The sequence below is a fragment of the Balaenoptera acutorostrata genome, chromosome 16, assembly GCF_949987535.1.
Source record: "Balaenoptera acutorostrata chromosome 16, mBalAcu1.1, whole genome shotgun sequence".
NCBI classification, from domain to species: domain Eukaryota; kingdom Metazoa; phylum Chordata; class Mammalia; order Artiodactyla; family Balaenopteridae; genus Balaenoptera; species Balaenoptera acutorostrata.
The window spans coordinates 86,401,408-86,422,341 of record NC_080079.1 but is presented as its reverse complement, the minus strand read 5'-3'; the positions used below and the strand labels follow the sequence as shown (position 1 = coordinate 86,422,341).

Sequence of the window (20,934 nt, the reverse complement as noted above, 5' to 3'; positions counted from 1 at the left end):
CAGTACCTATACTGTTATATTATAAATGTTACAGTTTTCACATTTGGGCAGGTAATCCACTGATAATTTATTTTTGAGTTTGCTGTGAAGTAAGGCTGTAGTCTCATTCTTTTTTCTGAGAGATAACCAAGTTGTCACAACACTATTTAATTATCCATCCCTGCCCACTGATTTTGAATACTACTTCTGTCATATCAGATTTCCTTATATGCCTCATTTAGTTTCTGGATTCTTGATTGTGTTTCCTTAAGTCTATTGTCAAGCACTGCACCAATACAGTACTACACTGTCTCAATCACTACAACATTATAATTAATCTTGATGTATAACAGGAGAAGTTTTCCTTCCCTGTTCTTTGCTGCTATCTTATTGATTCCTGAGCTTTTGTTCTTTCCTATGAACTATAGATAGTGTATCAAGTTTCATGAAACAAAAACAAAAAAATCCTGTTGGAATTCCAGAGAATTCATAGATCTATTTGGGAAGAACTGATAATCATCAACTAATATTGATCCATTAATATGAGCTATCCATTTATATAGATCTTTTATCTTTCAATCACATTTTATAACTTTATAGGTTTTTTTCCCAGTGTTACAGTCTGTCTTTGAACAGAAAAATGTAATCTATTTACATTTATTGTCTCTATTGATATTTTTGAACCCATTTCTACTATCTTTTTTGGTCCATATGTCTCCCACACCTTGTCCCCTTTATTTTGGTCTTTTATATCCCTTTAGCCTCTTTTTTTCTCGGTTGGTGTGGAGACTGTAGATTATATTTATACCCTTTTAAATTACTGTATCTCTGCACATGACAGAGACCATTCCATTCTCTCCTCACCTTTACTGAGAGTGAAGGGAAAAAGAGTAAAACTAGACAAAAAGGTGAGGAAAGCATAAAAGAGAGGAAAAGAGCCAGTGATGACATACTTTGAAGTGGGGGACCAAAACTGAATTCTTCAAAGGAAGAAATTGAACGCTTTCCTTCCTCGTGCAGTTCCTCCTCTCTTCACATATTTAGATAGGCAGTGCCATTTTTAGCTTACAGGTTATATGATTTTCAGCATTTCCTTTATACTTCTCAGTCATTCAAGGTAATCAAGGTCTCTTTTTATTATAACTATTACTCTTAAAATGGTTTACCAGCTATGTTGAGCTCATCTTACTTTTAGGTGAGTTATTTTAGTTAAAGTACTACAAGAATTTGTCACCAGCAAACATTTAAGGTAATTGGGTACAGAGTTACTGGAAGACAGTACATTTAATTTCTTTTAAAAATTTTATTTATTTATTTTTGAGGTAAAGTTGATGGATAATATTATGTAAGATTCAGGTGTACAACACAGTGATTTACGGTTTTCAAAGGTTATATCCACATTCACAATTATAAAATATTGGCTATATTCTCTGTTGTACAATATATCCTTGCAGTTTACTTATTTTATACATAGTTTGTATCTCTTAATCCCCTACCCATGGACAGTACAGTTAGTTTATTTCTTAAACTTAGAAAAGACCGATTGAAATAAAGTAGTATTTGCATCACATTTATTTACCATATAAAACAAAACAAGATGTAGAGTTTAGAAGTTCCTAAAAAATATTTAATCATAATAACAATGCATAAACTTTGTGTGTGGGGGGGGGAAAGTTTATTTCTAACTTGCATATTTGAAACTTTTACTTCGCAAGGAGAAGACCAGACATCCTTTCACAATATCTTTACATAAAGCTTTCAGACCACGTTTCTCATATAGTTTTATTTAACTCTTTAATATTTTTAGATTGTTTAAGATTTATACACTAGCAAGTCTCTTTTATATGGACCGAGAGGTATATCTTTAGAGAACACTTTGTCCTATACATTCATGATCCATTAAACACCTTAAAACCATTATCATTTATATTGGCAAAATTAGCCTAGGTTTACAAAGTGAAAAGTAAAAGGCCCCATATTTCAGAAAATCAGAAATAGAAACTAAGGTTGATAAAAATTAATGATTAAAAAATATAATGCAAATAAACAAACATCAAATGAACAACTGGGAAGTTTGTTCAGCAATAGTGAGATTGGTCAGTGTTCCCATAGAAAACACAGGCACAAAGCAGTGAAGAACTGATCATGGTCGTAATGACACCCATCAGGCAAATATCACTAAGTTTGTTCTCTTCTATTCCCATATTCTTTAAGTCAGCACTCATGGATATCTACTGCTCGTTGTTCTTGAGGGACTCTCAAATGTTAAAGAAAAATAATCAGTTGATCCATTTTTAATGTTTTATAGTTCTCAGCGTGTAAATCTTTCACCTCCTTGGTCAGGTTTATTCCTAGGTATTTTTTTTTTTTGGTGCGATTTTAAAAGGTACTGTTTTTTCACATTCCCTTTCTGACATTTCATTGTTAGTAAAACAAAACGCAACCGATTTCTGAATGTTAATCTTGTATCCTACTACTTTGCTGAATTCATTGATTAGATTTAGTAGTTTTTGTGTGGAGTCCTTAGAGTTTTCTATATATAGTATCATGTCATCTGCATATAGTGACAATTTTACCTCTTCCCTTCCAATTAGAAAAAAAAATTATTTATTTGGCTGCACCGGGTCTTAGTTGCGGCACGCAGGATCTAGTTCCCTGACCAGGGATGGAACCTGGGCCCCCTGCATTGGCAGCATGGAGCCTTAACCACTGGACCACCAGGGAAATCCCTCTTATTTGTTTTTCTAGTCTGACTGCTGTGGCTAGGACTTCCAACACTATGTTGAATAGAAGTGGCGAGAGTGGGCATTCTTATCTTGTTCCAGATTTTAGTGGGAAGGCTTTCAGCTTCTCACCATTGAGTATTTTTTTTTAATAAATTAATTTAATTAATTTATTTATTTTTGGCTGTGTTGGGTCTTCGTTGCTGCGTGCGGGCTTTCTCTAGTTGCGGCGAGCGGGGGCTACTCTTCGTCGCGGTGCGCGGGCTTCTCATTGCAGTGGCTTCTCTCGTTGTGGAGCACGGGCTCTAGGCGCGCAGGCTTCAGTAGTTGCGGCACGTGGGCTCAGTAGTTGTGGCTCACGGGCTCTAGAGCACAGGCTCAGTAGTTGTGGCACACGAGCTTAGTTGCTCTGCGGCATGTGGGATCTTCCCGGACCAGGGATCAAACCCGTGTCCCCTGCATTGGCAGGTGGATTCTCAACCACCGCGCCACCGGGGAAGCCCACCATTGAGTATTATACTGGCTGTGGGTTTGTCATAAATGGCTTTTATTATGTTGAGATATGTTCTCTCTTATACCCACTTTGGTAAGAGTTTTTATCATGAATGGATGCTGAATTTTGTCAAGTGCTTTTTCTGCATCTATTGAGATGATCATGTGGTTTTTGACTTTTCTTTTGTTAATGTGGTACATTACATTGATTGATTTGCGTACGTTGAACCATCCTTGTGAACTTGGGATGAATCCCACTTGGTCATGGTATGTATTCTTTTTTATGTGTTATCGGATTCAGTTTGCTAATATTTTCTTGAGGATTTCTGAATCTATATTCATCAAGGATATTGGCCTGTAATTTTCTTTTTTGGTGGTATTTTTGGTTTTGGTATCAGTGTGATGGTGTCTTCATAGAATAAAGTCAGTTTATCCACTTCACAGTTTTGGTGAAAGCGCATCCCAAATTTTGGGAGCCATTAAGATTGATCACACTTTGACAATGAAAGAGTGTCACATTAGTAGAAGCTTTAGCATATAATTTATTCAGTGCTGTACATAATCACGCTGTTTTTTTAATGCCAAACAATGCTGTTTATTAATTTTTCTTGATATTGTTGTAATACAAGGTTAATGTATTCATGTAAATATCTAAGTAGTTTTATTAAACACAAAATGCTTCAGAGTACTTCATCTACGATTCTCCATAGGAAGCATACAAATAATATAATCAAGATCTTTAACTAGCTTTCTACTCTCCCTTTCATGCCTCCAGTGACGGAGAGCACACTGCACACATGGGACTGTCAGTCTCAATGTTGAACAACTCCAGGTGTTAGAAAGTTTTCCCTAACACTGAATAAAATTGTCTTTCCTATGACATCTACCTATTGCTCTAGCCTTGCATTTCACAGTTAAGATAGAAAAATCAGTATTCCTTCTCCCATGTTACAACTCAAATTATATTAAGACAGCTGTTTTGTTAGTTTTTTTCCCTACTTTTCTAATCCAATCCCTCAAATTATTCCTTGCCATATACTAGTTTTCCTCAAGATATATAAAAGAGATTGTTGTGTCCCCCTAAAAAAGATATGGTGATCTTATTTGGAGATTGGGTCTTTACAGAGGTAATCTAGTTAAAATGAGGTAATTAGGGTGAGCTCTAATCCAGTATGACTTGTATCCTTATAAAAATGGGAAATTTGGACACAGAGACAGGCACAAAGGGAGAATGCCAGGTGAAGATGAAAGCAGAGATCAGGGTGATGATTTACAAGCCAAGGAATGCAAAGAAGGCCAAGAAAACACCAGACTAGGAGAGAGACATGCAACAGGTTCTCCCTCACAGACTGCAGACGGAAGAACCCTGTTGACACAATACTTTTCTTTTGTTTAAGCTATCCAGTTGGTGGTACTTTGTTGTAGCAACCCTAGAAAACTAATACATTACTCAGAAATGTGACATGACAAAAGGTTAAGGAAATTTTCCACAGCCAAACTGCTTGGTTTTATTTATGGGTGAGAATAATTCCTTCCTAAAATGGACATATCATTATTGAAAATATTAATGCTCTCAGCAATGATATATTTGAATACATTCTGAAATTATACTCTGAATTTCTGGCCAGTACAAGTCTATTATGTACAGATTTTTCCTATGACTTTCGTTTTCACAATTTTTCTTTGGTAGCTCTGCTTTTGCAGAGTTGATGACACTGTTAATAGTAAAGAAAGCAACATACTTGTAACCTTTGGCTCTGTATTCAAATCCTAATCTAGGACCAGGAAAACTGTAACTTGTAAACCACGTTTCATTCATAAATTTAGAAAAGAAGGACTATAAGAGTGATATGCAGAATATGTGATTATAAAAATTATTTTCAAAGTGTACTGTAACAGCGATTTTCATTAGTGTGGGGAAATTCTCTGTAAATACTGAAATAGAAATTAATTTTGAAATAAGTAATAAAAAATTATGACAGATTGATCAGCAACAGTATTTTATACAGAAAATTCTTAAGCGAGATCCTAAGATGTTTATGAATTTCCATATATTATTATGGCCTATAATTTCTCCCATGGAAGCAGCAAAGAGTAAACAACAAAGCCATTTTCAGATGGGGATGCTGAGCAGACTGTATCTGGTAGAGGACCACACCAAGAGAGCCTGGCAACACCTGGAGACACTTTTGGCTCTTAAACCTGTGCGGGTGCTACTGGCATCTTGTGAAGAGAGGCCGGGGATGCTGCTAAACCGTCTACAAGGCACAGGACAGCCCCCATAAGAAGGAATTATCCAGTCCAAAATGTCGATAGTGCTAGGTTAAGAAACCCTGACATATTTAAAGGATCTTCAAAGGAAATAAAAAACACTTTGAATATCGATATGAATAGCTGTATAATATTCTAACATTAGCTAGTCTGCTCTTCAAATAATCTTTAGCCATGGTTAAATAATTTCATTCCAACTGCTACTGTTGTCTCTGTCCACAGTATCTTAGTGAGTACGCCATCTCACCAGATTTTTAGTCATAGTGGTCTCTGTAATTCCAACATGACTGAAGCTGGTCAATTTACTTCAGTAATAGAGGTAAATACGCTTAAACCCTTAACGGACAGTTTTGTAAAAATAAAGACACTTATAACAATAATTTATATCTTTAACCTTTCATTTAACTTCAAAAAATGCTATGAAAGGGGTAGTTTAGGGCAAATGCATAACCAATGACATAGAAATAAGCTCATGTTCTGCTAACAGAGACTCAGCAGTAATCTTTTTCCATATGATGACTACAACAGTAATATCGTATTTATTTAAGACATTTTAAGTTACCCACTTATGCTATTATTATTGTAATGTACTATTTAAACATTTAAATCTATACTGAAATAAGAGAATATAAAAATCTCTACCCTAAAAGGGTTAAAAAATCTAGTGCAAAAAGAAATAGCTAATATAGCAGCAGTGACAAAAAATGGACAAAAGCAAATTGTTTTTGAAATGAAGGCTAATAAAGGAATCTTGTTGGAAGTTCTGGCCTATGCAATGAAAACAAGACCCAATAGTTTAGGATGTGTTTTCTGTCTTAATGAAGCAAAAATGACCTCTTTCAGAACATTCACAACAAATTACATGTTTAAGATTTTTAACTTGTCCAGTTTCCTTGAAAAATTCATTGCTCCTATTTTCCTTATTTCCCATGGTCTAATAGCAGTAAGTATCCTATTCTTAGACACAACTCATGAACATTTACATGATGGAGCTCATCAAAACTGGTAAATAAAGTTAAAATCTACCTTAACCTAATTGAAAGAAACAATTTTAGCCATCATTGAGACTTTACAACCATTTAAAAATATTTAAAGCACATATGAAGGAAGAAAAATATCACTAGTAAATTGTGACTGCACTCCAAGTTCCCAAGGATTTAAAAATTACTCAAGATCTTTTTCATTAATCCTGTCATAATCTTAACCAACACATACACGAAGGGTAGAAACAGGTTGCTTTTGTAACAATACATTTCAGAGATGATGCTGGCTTGGACTAAGGTAATGTAGGTAAAGGTGGTGAGAACTGGGTGGATGCTGGGTATATTTTGAAGGTAGAGTCAACAAGATTTACTGTAGTATTCAAGGCAGGGAACAAGAGAAAAAGAAGAATCAAGGATGATGCCAAGGTTTTTGGCCTGAACTACTGAAGGACTGAGTTGTCATTAATTGAGCTGGGGCAGGCTGCCACAGTCAGATCAAAAAGGAAATTCAGGAGTTCAGTTTTGGATATCTTAAGTTCAAGATGACTTCTAGATGTTTCCAAGTAGAGTTAAGTAAGCATTTAAAAATGTATATGATGATGAGTTCAGCAGAGGTCTGGGTTGCAGATATAAATTAGCAAGAGTCCTCATAGGCGTGTAGATAGACGAGAAAAAAGGTTTGAGAACTAAGCCCCTGGACACGTCAATTTTAGTAATTCAGGGCATGTGGAGGAGTGTGGCAAGGGAGACTGGGCAGGGAGTGGCCAATGAGTTATGAAGAAAACAAAAAAAGCAAGGTTTCTGGGAAACCAAGTGAAGAAAGTACCACAAGGAGAGAATGAGCAATTGTATCAAAAGCTGCTGATAAGTCAGATGAGGACCAGTTTGGCCATGTGGAGGCCACTGCTGACCTACGGAAGGGTAATTTTAGTGGAGTGGTTGGTGGCAAAGCCTGAACGGTAGGGGTTTGCGAGTGACCCAAAGGAGAGGAAGTGGAGAAAGTGTATATAGACTATCTTTTGAGGAGATTTTTGCTTTAAAGAGAGGGAGAGAAATGGGTAAATGAGATGAAAAGTATAGTAGGCTGAAAGAGGTTTTTGTTTTTTTTTTTTAAGATGGGAGCAACAATAGCATGTTTGCATGCTGACAAGAAAGATCTAGCAGAGAGGGAAAACAGACGAAGTTGGAAAGAAAGGGGAAAACTGCTGGAGTATGGTTTTTTAGGTATGTTAATTTAGACTCTAAAGATACCCATTAAATATAATGGAAGAGGATCAATTAAAGAAAGAAGACTGAGGTTTTACTAGTACTGCCAGATAATAAAATTATGGTAAAAGGAAAATTAAAATGTGTTTAAGATGTAAAAAGGGAAATGCAGATTTATGGAATTTAAAAGGAATTCTCCAAATTTATCTAATTCTATATGACAAAGTAGTGCTAACCAAATATCTGGAGTAAATACTTCATATTTAGAAGTGAAAAAGAAATCACAAAGTAAAAAATGAACAAGCTGAACTGTGAACTGCATTTAAACTATAAACTCTCTATATAAGTAAAAGTAAAATATCTAAAGAGAAGGACGGTTAGATTGAGAAACATACTTGCATCAGATAGGATTTAAGGCTAATTTCTTTATTATGTAAGGAGCTCAGACAAACAAGTAAATTATCAGCTAACCAAGAGATAAATGGGTAAAGTGCATAAAGATTATTTGCACAATATGTGATATAATTAGTAAATAGTAGAACAAGGGCTTCCCTGGTGGCGCAGTGGTTGGGAATCTGCCTGCTAATGCATGGGACACGGGTTCGAGCCCTGGTCTGGGAAGATCCCACATGCCGCGGAGCGGCTGAGCCCGTGAGCCACAGCTGCTGAGCCTGCGCGTCTGGAGCCTGTGCCCCGCAACGGGAGGGGCCGCGATAGTGAAAGGCCCGCGCACCGCGATGAAGAGCGGTCCCCGCACCGCGATGAAGAGTGGCCCCCACTTGCCGTAACCAGAGAAAGCCCTCGCACGAACCAAAGACCCAACACAGCCATAAATAAATAAATAAATAAATAAAGTAGCTATAAAAAAAAAAACCACAGTGAGATGTGGATGCACACCTATAAGAATGGCTAAAATTTAAAAAAAAAAAAAAAATAGTAGAACAAATATTAAGCCTTGCAAATAAGAAACAAAATGCAAAAAAACCAGTGAGATCTGTTATATTCATTAGGAAAGTATAAAAAAAATTAAAGCCTCCTAGTCTGGCTACACTGTCATAAAGACAGTACTCATACATTGTTGGTGGCAGTGAAAAATACTAATATCCTTCTGGACAGCAATTTGGAAATTGGTATCAATGGTCATAAAAATATTTATAGCCTCTGACTCAGAAATACTCCTCTTGGATATTTATCCTAAGGAAATACTAAAAAGTATATATAAATGATGTCCATTGCAGCACTAAAATTACATTGTAGCATTAACTATGATAATGATATTAGAAATGATCTAAAAGGAAAATTAAAAAATGGAAGAATGGCTATGAAAATTATGAATACTGGCCTAATCAAACAGAAGATATAAGATTTCAGAGCTGGGGCTTCCCTGGTGGCGCAGTGGTTGAGAATCTGCCTGCCAATGCAGGGGACACGGGTTCGAACCCTGGTCTGGGAGGATCCCACATGCTGTGGAGCAACTGGGCCCGTGCGCCACAACTACTGAGCCTGCGCGTCTGGAGCCCGTGCTCCGCAACGAGAGAGGCCGCGATAGTGAGAGGCCCACGCACCGCGATGAAGAGTGGCCCCCACTTGCCACAACTAGAGAAAGCCCTTGCACAGAAACGAAGACCCAACACAGCCATAAATAAATAAATAAATAAATAAAATATATCATAAAAAAAAGAGTAAAAAAAAAGATTTCAGAGCAACGTAGAAGATGCTTACCATATAACAACAGCAGTGTAAAAAATATTTTACTATGGGCTTCCCTGGTGGCGCAGTGGTTGAGAATCTGCCTGCCGATGCAGGGGACACGGGTTCGAGCCCTGGTCTGGGAAGATCCCACATGCCGCGGAGCAACAGGGCCCGTGAGCCACAACTACTGAGCCTGCGCGTCTGGAGCCTGTGCTCCGCAACAAGAGAGGCCGCGACAGTGAGAGGCCCGCGCACCGCGATGAAGAGTGGCCCCTGCTCGCTGCAACTAGAGAAAGCCCTCGCAGAGAAACGAAGACCCAACACAGCCAAAAATAAATAAATTAATTTAAAAAAAAATTTTTACTATACTCTTAATTACAAGTATGTCACCTACACAAAGAGACAGAAAGAAAAATGTAAACTGAAAATAGTTTAAACATTCAGTATGCTGGGACTATAGCGAAATACGTGCTTCCTTGTTCTAGTAACAACTACTAACAGTTACTGAATACTTACCATCTACCTGATGATGGAGAATGGACATTATTGTATGCGAGCACATTTAATCTCATGGGGTAGGCTATAGCCAATACTAAATGGCAGAGCTGATATTTGAATTCAGGCAATCAGTCTTTAGTCCTGATCTTCACCACGATCTATGTTGTATACACAAATTAAGAAAAGGTAGAGGGCTTCCCTGGTGGCGCAGTGGTCGAGAATCCGCCTACCAATGCAGGGGACATGGGTTCAAGCCCTGGTCTGGGAAGATCCCACATGCCGCGGAGCAACTAAGCCCGTGTGCCACAACTACTGAGCCTGCGCGTCTGGAGCCTGTGCTCCGCAACAAGAGAGGCCGCGATAGTGAGAGGCCCGCGCACCGTGATGAAGAGTGGCCCCCACTTGCCGCAACTAGAGGAAGCCCTCGCACAGAAACGAAGACCCAACACAGCCATAAATAAATAAATAATTTAAAAAAAAAAAAAAAAAAAAGAAAAGGTAGAAAAATGGGGTTTCCCTCAACCTCTAAGAATCATGTTTTAAAAGGTAAGGTTATGGGTATCACATATTGTATCACATATAATATCATTTGGTAGTCTCAGATTACTATCCCTTAATAATTGCTAACTAACCTTTCCATTTTGCCTGTAAAATTAAGGTAAGTTGATTTTAAACAGACTGGAAAAAAAAATGAAAATCCTCTCATAGCATCACAGAATGCTACAGCTGTACAAAAGAGTTTGGAGGGTCTTCACTGGCAGTCCAGTGGTTAAGACTTGGCCTTCTGATGCAGGGATGCGGGTTCGATCGCAGCCAAAAAACCAAAACATAAAACATAAGCAATATTGTAACAAATTCAATAAAAACTTTAAAAATTGCCCACGTCAAAAAAATCTTAAAAAGATTTGAGATTACCAGATCCCTCTACCTCTACATAGTAAGAAAAACGGAGGTCTACTATCAGTGACAGGTTGACTCAAGGTCATTCAGCTGGTTAATACAACCAAAGCTAGTTCTAAGTTCCAGGTTCCCAATGATAACAATAATGAGAATCATAGTCCAGTGATACTTCTTGCTATACCATCTTACTCCTCTCCCTCGTTAAAAAAAAAAATCTATGTACATATTACGTATTAAGTGCACAACAAATGCCAGGCACCACATTTGGTGTGTTTTAGTTAAACTAATTTAATCTTCACAACAGTTTTAAGGAGGTAAATATTATAACCATTTTAAGACAAGAACAATGAAGCTCAGGTTTAGTATGTTGCCCAGGACCATGCAACTATTAACTGGCATCCAGGTCTGATAACCAAGTCACTGCTCTTCCCAGAAATGGTCTGCCACAGGGCTTGGGGAGAAAGTGCTCATGCACACAGGGAGCTCTGGTTAAAGAGGGTCCTTATGTTCCTTGCACGTGCCACCAGACGTTCATGTTGAGAGAACTGTCTGATCTTTCTTCAGGCTCAGGACTAGCTGGCTGTTCCAGTAGATTAGAAAGAATGTAGTAAATCTATCTGCTGGTGTGAAAAAGGTTTCCAAGTTTGTGTAAACCCTGGGGGTTGATCCTTTGTGCTGTTATGTGTGATCAAGGGAGTAGAAAACATTCAGTGCTTAGAGAGTAGGGGCAAAATATAATGATGCTTATATTCCCTGACAAGTGTGCTTTTTTAATATGCTAATTGTTCAAGGGCTCATGAAATACATTTTCAGACACTTGATAAATACATTCCCATGACCTTTTTTCCCTCATTATTTTGCTCCCTTTCCTTTGCCTCACACTTTCAATTCTGTAGGTTCTAGCATTGCGGGCTTTAATACTCTCTCTCCAGTTAGGGAACCCCTTAAGTGGTCTCCCCATCTTCAGAGTCTCTCCATTCACAACCATCTCACACAGGGAGAGAATCTTCTAAAGCAAGGCCATTGCTGCCTAATAATAGCTATCAATTCTTCATGAAATTCCTTGAAAACAGGCCCCAGCCTACCTTTCCAGCTTTCTCTCTCCTCAGTCTCTTTAGCCCTAGGTAACTAATCTGGGCTTTCCCTCCTCTGTTCTTTGGCTCACAGTGATCCCTTTATCTGGAATCCTCTCCTTTTTCATCTCTGGCTGTCGAATTTCGGTCTGTCCTTTAAGGCCCATCTCAAATGTAATCTCCCTTGCTTTTTCTGATTCTCCAACCAGATATATTCCCTTCCTTGTCTAAACTCTATTGCTCTGGGTGTAACTCTTAGAAGACTTGACCTGTACTGCAGGTATCAGTGTATTCCAACTGGCAGTTCCATTAAGATCAGTTATGTGTTAATAACCTTTGTGTTCTAGATAGCACCTAGAAAAGACACTCATACTCATAGTTAATGATCAAAAACAAAAATCTGATTTTGAGTGATGAAAACTAAAAGTGCTTCACAATTTTCTGTCAGTTAAAGAACTGGTTAAAGGAACCCAGAGAATTAAAAAAAAAAAAAAAAGTCTTAATGGGATACTTGATTTCTTTCCTAGGTGCTGACACAACAATTGATAGACATCTTCTAGGTCGGGAACGGTATGTCTGTGTGACGAAACTGTAGACTCAAAGAAGGCCCCAAAAGGCTAAAAAATAAAAAAATCTTAAGATATCTTTGCTATGCTTTCATTTCTTGAGTTTTAGTTTTGTACAGATGAACACGGGACACTCTGAAGCTTTAAAGCTAAAAACTATACCGAGGAAGAAAAAACTGATTAAGACAATCAAATGACACATTTTGAATACTACTGTAAATCAGGTTAAACGGGGCTACTAGGCGATTAATTCACTCTCCAAAAAAACCAAAAACCCAGAAAAATTAGTTCTTTTTCCCCATTGAGAAATAAATTAAAAATCTGGTAATGTTACTTTTCCCACATTATAAAGCTAATCAGAGAAGCCTACCACCTCATAAAAACATTTCATAAAGGTACAGAGATAATACTACTCCTACAGAGATCATGATTAATGAATCCACGGGCCCCTGGCTGTAACTACGTCATTGTTTACTTCGTGACTTTTGTTTCCGAGGAGGGGGTTAAGTCAGGGAGGATGGGAGGAAATTAAATTGTAGCCCAACAAATACCTTTACAGAGTAAACACAACAACTCAACTAATTTTTTTCTTACGGGCCTGTAGCACTTGTTGGTAAAAACACAATGAACCGATAATTTGAACAAAGGCAACAGGCACCTGCAGCCTCTCAATCCCTTTGCAAATATTTCCACTAAGATAGCGCCAAATTCTGGGATCTGGACGAACAGGCGAGTGTCACCATTCAATAATGAGCTCCTTTCTCGATAAGCTGTAAACCTCGGGTCACCTGAGACCCTTCCCAGGGATCTGAGCTGGGAGCGGTCTCGATTTTTAGACAACTCTCTCCTCCTACCACACGTGATCAGCCGCCCTGGGAGACCCGCAACGCACGATACAAAGGCTCGGCGCTGCCACTGCATCCTCAGGAGGATCGCGGAGCCTCCCGCGCTCAGTTTCTGAGGAGCTTGCGCAGGGCGCCGCCGCCAGGCGCGCCGCTCCCGGGCCCGCAGGGCGGTGCCGCGCAGCGCGGGGAGCGGGAGCGGGGAGCGCGCGCCGCCTGCCCTGCGCGCCTGCCCACCCAGCGCCGGGGAGCAGGGCAGACGAGCCGCACGCAGCCCGGCCGCGCCGCAGCCGCCGGGCCCTCGGCCGACGCAGGGAGCCCCGCAGCGACGTGGACTAGGGTGAGGAGGCCGAGGGCTCCCAGACCCCGGGCAGGCCCGAGGCCGGGCCAGCCCACCCCGCCCAGGCCCCGGCCTTGCCTTCTCCTCCTGGCTCCTAGCCCCCCCACCCTTCCCCCGGGCCTCGCGTGGGGGGTTCGGGGGCGCCGTGAGCGGCACTTACACCACGGCTCTGGAGATGATCCAGGACACCATCTTCCCGGGGGCTTGGACCCCACCTCGGGGGCGGGTGGGCGCCGAGCGTGGCGGACCAGGCCGCCAACCGCAGGCCGCGCGCTCGCCGGCTTCTCGCGCTCCCCGGGGCCGCGCTGGCGCCCTCGGGAGCTGGGCCCCGTGTCTGCGCGCGGCGGCCCGAGCTGCGCTGCGGTCGGCCCCCCGCCCGTCCCCGCCCGCCGGCGGAGCCGCCGCCGAGCCAGCCAGCCCCGCCCCTGCGCTCCGCTGATAGGCGGCGGCGGCGGCGGCGCGTTGGCCGAGGCCAGGTCTGGGTTGCTGGGCTCCGGGGGCTGGGCTCCGGGGGCTGGGCTGGCGGTACCCCGGCCCGCGCCGGATGGCGTTGTGGCGCGGATATCTGGGCTCTCACTTCCCTCTTCCTGCTCTTTCTGTCCCTGGGCAGTCCACCTGGCGTGGGGGGGGGTGCGTGGTGGGGGGGAGGCGGAGGCTGAGGAAGGGGACGTGTGGATAGGGGTTGTCAGTGCCTGTGTGAAAAGCAAAATAGTAGCAGGAACTCTGTGTCCGATAGAACCCTCTAGACTAGGCCCTAGATTCTGGAGAGGAGAGATTTTGAGATGTGTTTAGCCACATCCGGTGTTCTCACTGTTCACTGAGGCCCTGGACGTCCTCAAAGTACAGCATTTTAAGGCAAACGTCGGGAGGATCTTTGCACAGGCCTGTGTGTACCAGGAGTCTTCTGGTGACTGGTGCAGTGCAGGGAGGGGCAGAAGGAGGAAAGCGTTGGATTTCAAGTTTGCAGTAGTGGGTGTATAGATACCACTGTTCTGGGCCTCTTAAGGCAACTTTCCATCACAACATCTGCAAAGCCTGTTTTACAAACACACCTCTGACCTGCTAGATATTCAAAGTAAAAGTTGGGCCTAGGATTCCTGACCTGTCATGCTATTTACAGCTGTCTATTTTTGGGGAGGTTGAATTACTGCTTACACCTTACAGCTCTTTCAGTTATCATAATTTCAGGAGACAGAATTTAAACTCTAATCTTTTTTGGTGGCAGTACCAAGTCGAGAAAGTGATCTTAAAGTTTAATTCTCATCTTTTTTTTTTTTTTTCTGTTAAGACGATAATAAAAGATAATTCTAGTGTTCAGATGGTACGAAGAATAAAGGATGAAATGGGCACTTCAAGCCTTTAATTGAAAGTTGAAAGCCCCAGGAAATATAACAGCTTATTTTGTGACCATACTGTAATTTATTCTTTTTGTTCCTCAGTTTCCCCATAGTAAAAAGAGGCTGATAATACTACAGTTTACCTCTTGCCTTCCAGGGGTGACATAAAGCATGCTAAATACATGTTTAGAACGTTCTACTACTTGCTTGGGAGAAAATCAAAAGCAAATATAAGATTATCTTGAATTCTTTTAAGGTCCTAGATTCAATACATTTAATAGTATTTTCATTATTTAAGGAATGAAATCAGAAACTGCTTTCTACTCTTGGGTTAGGTTCTTTTTGCTTATTTACCCATATTTAGAAAGTATATTTTAATTTCAGGGATCTCACTAATGAAAATTTGCATTTGTTCGGAATCTTATTTTTGGCCATTGTTCAACATTATTTGGGGATCACGTATGCCACATAAACACCAGTTTTCTGGAAAATTCTCTTGCCCAGTAAAACTCAAAGTTACTTGTATGGCATTCAGATTCCTCCATGAACAGGTCCTGAAATGTTTTTTACAGCCTTAATTTTTACTGCCCTCCCAGCCTCTAAAGTACCCTTTCCCTACCATTTTTCTCTGAACCAAGCTGTATTTTCATCCTCAGTGCCTATGCCTGGACTTCATTTTTTCTTGAGTGATTTGTGCCCCATTCTCTACCTGTCAGAGTCTTTTTCAGTGTGCTCTGCCATGAAGATGTCCTTGATTTTCATAGTTATTCATAATTTTCTCTAGGCCCCCATAATTTATTGCTTGAATATCTATTTAATACCTGTGTCATTCTGCTTTATATAATGGTTATGTTTTACCTATGCCTAATCTACTGATTAGTAAAATGTTTAAGGACAGGTATGGTATATTAGTTATTTGTGTTTTCCTAGTGTCTAGAATAGGGTAATTGCCCAGTAAAAGTTCGAATAATGTTTTTTAGTACAGTCACTCTCTTAAGTATGAAAACTTTATGAAATTTCAGCCTTGAACAGTGGAAGTCTCTTAAAGATGTCTTTCTTGCCTTCTTATTTTGGGGGGTCATCATTCTGAATATTATTTCACTGCATCGTAATACACTAATGCTTTCAGGGGTTGTTGAGATATATAGGACTGCTGACTGCTCTCTGAAATGTCTGTAGGCTGCTGTGTGTTAAATTTCATCCTGTATGCTTGTTATATCTTCAACCTCCTCCACATTCATGTCACTTTTTGCTGCTCTCAATCTGCAACAGCCCCCTTCTTCACATCTCAATATGCCGAGTGTTGGAAACCACCTACCCTGTGCTACAGACAATTTGTGGAGTCAACCTTTTACAACTCAGAGCCTAGGTAGTGTTTATTCCCGTTTTGTACACTGGAAACTGAGGTTTAGAGAGCTCACTGCATGACCAAATAACGCATAGGTGATAGAACTGGAACTCTAATCCATGCTTCCCAAGTGCTCTTTACGTTATACTGTGATAGTTGAATTGTGTTTAAGGCAGTGGGTCCAGATGGGGGTTCCCTCTAGGGGGAAGTTGGGAGGCATTTTTGGGGGGTTGTTGGAGTGATTGGGGCTAACCACTAGCATTTGATGGGTGGGGGCCAGGGATGCTATATATATATATATATATATATATATATATATATATATATATATATATATATATATATACTCTTTGTAAATGCATGGGCTGTCCTGGACAAAGAATGTTCCCATGTCCTGCAAGGTTTAGGAATATCCTGCCTGACATTTGTGTAATACGTGTAATTATATGAACCTGGAACCTCCATTTTACATATAAACCATGGTTTTAACTGAGACTGAATTTTCCAGTGTCTGTTTCCGTGCAACTGTTGTGCGAAAGAAACATTTGTTTTGTTCACAACTTAATCAAGAGTTGTTTACAGTTTTGGAAAATTGCATCACAAACTACTTTGCATTCATAGCTGTCATGGTTAGCTACTAATTACTCTTGTATGTCTTCTAGTTCAGTTTTTTTTCAAGATTAATATATTGAAATACACATTATCTTATTTTAAATGATTTTCATTTCGCTTTTCCATTCATATTTTATTTAGGATACATGGGTTTGTTTGAAGTCTGTAGGGAGATTGTTTTAAATTTCATTTCAGGGTGATAAAGCAGAAGATGGAAAATATTTTGTGAAAGGGGGACATCAAGCCTGATATGGTTGAGAACTCTTAGCCTAAACAAAGAGTAATTTCATCTGAGGAGAAGTCTCACATGGGAAGTACCCAGATTTTAGTAGTGGGTGTATAGTTGAGATTTAGTAGTAGGTGGCCATTAGGTAAGTGCTTCATGGTGTAAGACAAGGCTCTGGAGACAGTGGGAAAAAAGGAAATACATTACCTGCTGCCTTTTAAAGTGTGGTCTCTTTTGGCGTACTTGAGATCATTTCTTGTTTACAAGATGGAAAATTGTTTCTTTAAATACTAAACTTAATTGATTTTTAAAAAACATATATTACTAGCATTCATTTGAGTACTTCCTTCATTGTATTCTACAAAGAGTTTTCTTTGGGTATTGAGTTTAATCATGGTGGGATGCAGCATATTTAGGGCAAAGGACATCAGGAGACCTATTTTAATTGCCAGTAATGTGATGTGTGGCAGGTCGATCTGTTTCCTGTTAAATGGGGATGATAATGTTATGATGATCAAATGCAAGGGGTTTTAAAAACTAAGGGTAATTAGACTGTTAAAAAGAATTGGTTTCTCTTCTGCGTTTTCACTTAGAGTTCCTGGGAAATATGTGGAATATGTGTCTTCTACATGTTAAAGGAGTTTATTTATTAGGAAAAAAAAGAGAGTGGGAAAGTATCTAGGAGAGCAGATAGTGAGAGAATTACAGGGTACAGAGATAGTATCTAATCTATATAATTAATGAGTATGCTATTGAAACTAAATACTAGGTCACCTTCACACTTCTGTTGGAGGAGTATTTCAAGTGCTTGAAAATATTTTTATTTACAGAAAGGCTAAAATGACTAAATGAGCCTACCTTTCATAGTTGTTTAGAAAATAGTGTGAGGGAGAGGATCTTAAAGAGAATGACTTAAAAGACAAAACCTGTTGTTTTTCCATCTGCTGCCAGATGAATGTTTTTTGTCTTAGCGAGTTTGCTTTATGGCATTATGGTTACAACAGAGGTCAAATTTGGCAGCTGACATTGAAATCAAATTATAAAGAAATAATATTGAAAATAAAGTAATTGGATTGCATTAGAATAGAAAGATTAGATTCTTTTTTTTTTAACATCTTTGTTGGAGTATAATTGCTTTACAATGGTGTGTCAGTTTCTGCTGTATAACAAAGTGAATCAGCTATACATATACATATATCCTCATATCTCCTCCCTCTTGCGTCTCCCTCCCACCCTCCCTATCTCACCCCCTAGGCGGTCACAAAGCACCGAGCTGATCTCCCTGTGCTATGTGGCTGCTTCCCACTAGCTATCTATTTTACATTTGGTAGTATATGTAAGTCTATGCCACTCTCTCACTTTGTCCCAGCCTACCCTTCCCCCTCCCCGTGTCCTCAAGTCCATTCTCTACGCCTGGGTCTTTATTCCTGTCCTGCCCCTAGGTGAAAGATTAGACTGTGAATTAAGTATTTGATAGTTACTAGCTAACATTCCATGAAGAAGGCAAAATATGTCTGTGATGGCTGGATCTAGGGAACACATCTGAGGTTCTTATACATTTGAGGTAGCAGCTTTGCTTACAATGATTAAGGATTTAGACATATTTGAGGCACTTTTACTATTCATTTAAATCATAGTTCCCGGTTTTGAAATCAAGGTAGATCTATGATTTTGGGTATTGTTCAGGTGCATATGGGGGTTGTTATGATGTCATTTACAGAGAGCTGAAATATTTGATAATTCTGTTATGTCTAGTAAGCAGAACTTTAAACAATTTTTGTTGATGTTTTTGAGTGGTAGTTGAAAGCACCCGGAATAAAATTCAAAAGGGTGAACAATGAAGTTAGTCTGTTAGTCTTCTTTTATCACCTGTCTCCAGCTATCCAGTTCCTTTAGAGGTGTATCTCTGTTGCCAGGTTTTGTTTTGTTTTGTTTTTTGGCCAAGAGTAAAGTCTAGAAAGAGACCCAATTGTATATAGGTATTTAGTCTAAGATAAAGGTAGAATATTACATCAGTTGGGACATGATGGATTTATTTAGTAAATGATTTTATGACAGCCAGCTAGCCATTTAATAAAATCTGAAGAAAAAGTAGTTCTTGATGGATAAGAACTGTAAATGTAAAAACTAAAAGTACCATGAAAGTATAAAAAGAAAACATGTGAAGGTAATAAAATCATGATAATAATGGAAAGGCCTCTCAAAGCATGCCATAAAATCAGAAACCAAAAAGGCAAATTTCATAGACTTGATTGCATAAGAATTTAAAACCCCTATGCCTTCAAAAAACAATATAAATAAGATTTCAAGACAAATGACAAATTGGGGAAAAACATTCGTAAAACCCAACAAAGGTTAATATTCTTAATATACAAAGCACTCATAAAAAGAAGCATTAATTAAAAATGTGTCTCAAAACTCAGAATCTCTGGTTTCCAGTCTGGCACGTAAGAAGCAGCTTAGGAGTTGCCACTCTAACAACAAGTAGAAAGCTGAACAAACTAAAAAATCAACATTTCTTCTTAGATGCTTCAGAGAAGTAAGGTCATAGGTCATAGGATAAACTGCTGTCTCCCAAATTAGAGAAACAGGCAGATACGGAGAATCACAACTCACTGGAGTGGAAACCTCTGCAAGAACCAGTGCCAGGGTAGGAAAACCTAAACTGTAATTGAATCTGGAGGCTCAGTGTGGACAACTCCGAGAGTTAAAAACTGCAAGAGAATCCAGTCATAGGAGCTCTACCCGATCTTCACAATTAGTATTGAAGAAAAATTCCCCCTGCTGGAAGCAGGGGAACGAAAAAGAAACCATTTTGAAATACACCAGTGCATTCTGCTCTTCTTAGCAAAGCATGCCCTCGGGAGAAACTATTTCACCAGAGCCTAACCTAACTGGGGGAAGGGAAATACCCCACACCAGCCAGCTCTAGCCTTTGACCGGGGGAAGGGAAAAACCCAATTTGAGCCCCTCTAGCCATACACGTAGGGGAAGGGAAATACATAACTCCTGCCCCCTCCAGCCATCCTGTCCCATCTAAGGGAGGTGGGGACTGAGAAGCATTGGTGAAGTTTACGGTCCAGAGGTTTAGGGTCACTGGAAGACTGAGACCTAATCATAGGACTATAGAATGCTATAGAATGCTCCCCCCTTCCCCACCATACCACTACTTTACCACAGTGCCTTTTATCCAGTGCTTCATGTCTGCCTTTCAACAAAAAATTACAAGGCATCTACAGGGCACAAAATCCGTTTGAAGCGACTGAGCAGTCATCAGAACCAGAGTCAGATGTGGAAGGAATGTTGGAACTATCAGACCAGGAATTTAAAGAAGAACTATGATTAATATACTAAGGGTTTTAATGGGGAAACTAGACAACATGCAAGCATAGATGAACAGCGTAAGCAGACAGGTAGAAATTCTAAGAAAGGATAAAAAAGGAATGTCCCTTCTCACCATTGCTTTTCAGCATCATACTGGAAGTCCAACTTAATGCAATAAGATAAGAAAAGGGAAAAAAATTGTACTGAATGGGAAGAAATAAAACTGTCTTTGTTTGCAGTGTTATTTCTACATGATTGTCTGTGTAAAACATCCGAAGTAATTGACAAAAAGATTCTTGGATTATAAGTGATTATAGCAAAGTTGCAGGATACAAGGTTAATATAAAAAAGTTAATTGCTTTCCTGTATGCTATCTGTGAACAAGTAGAATTTGAAATTGAAAGCACAATATCATTTACTTTAGTGTCCCCCCCCAAATGAAAAACTTAGGTATAAACCTAACAAAATTAAGATATATTTGAGGAAAATGATACAACTCTGATTAATTCCCTGGCGGTCCAG

The 20,934-nt window shown here is 39.6% G+C and overlaps 2 protein-coding genes across 4 annotated transcripts in view; one reads left to right on the top strand and one right to left on the bottom strand.

The window, feature by feature from the left end:
- REEP3 (receptor accessory protein 3) overlaps positions 1-13,962 on the bottom strand; it is a 98,483-nt gene extending 84,521 nt beyond the window's left edge. For 2 of the 3 annotated variants that reach the window (XM_057530831.1, XM_057530832.1), the window contains exon 1: positions 13,726-13,898. In XM_057530831.1, the coding sequence (XP_057386814.1) occupies positions 13,726-13,757 (32 nt within the window). In that variant the 5' untranslated portion in view covers positions 13,758-13,898. Of the gene's footprint in view, positions 1-13,725 lie in introns of all 3 variants that reach the window. The other variant, XM_057530833.1, reaches the window with a different exon arrangement.
- JMJD1C (jumonji domain containing 1C) overlaps positions 13,415-20,934 on the top strand; it is a 322,989-nt gene continuing 315,469 nt past the window's right edge. The window contains exon 1 of the mRNA XM_057530829.1: positions 13,415-13,565. The gene's annotated coding sequence lies outside the window, so the exon portion shown is untranslated. The remainder of the gene's footprint in view (positions 13,566-20,934) is intronic.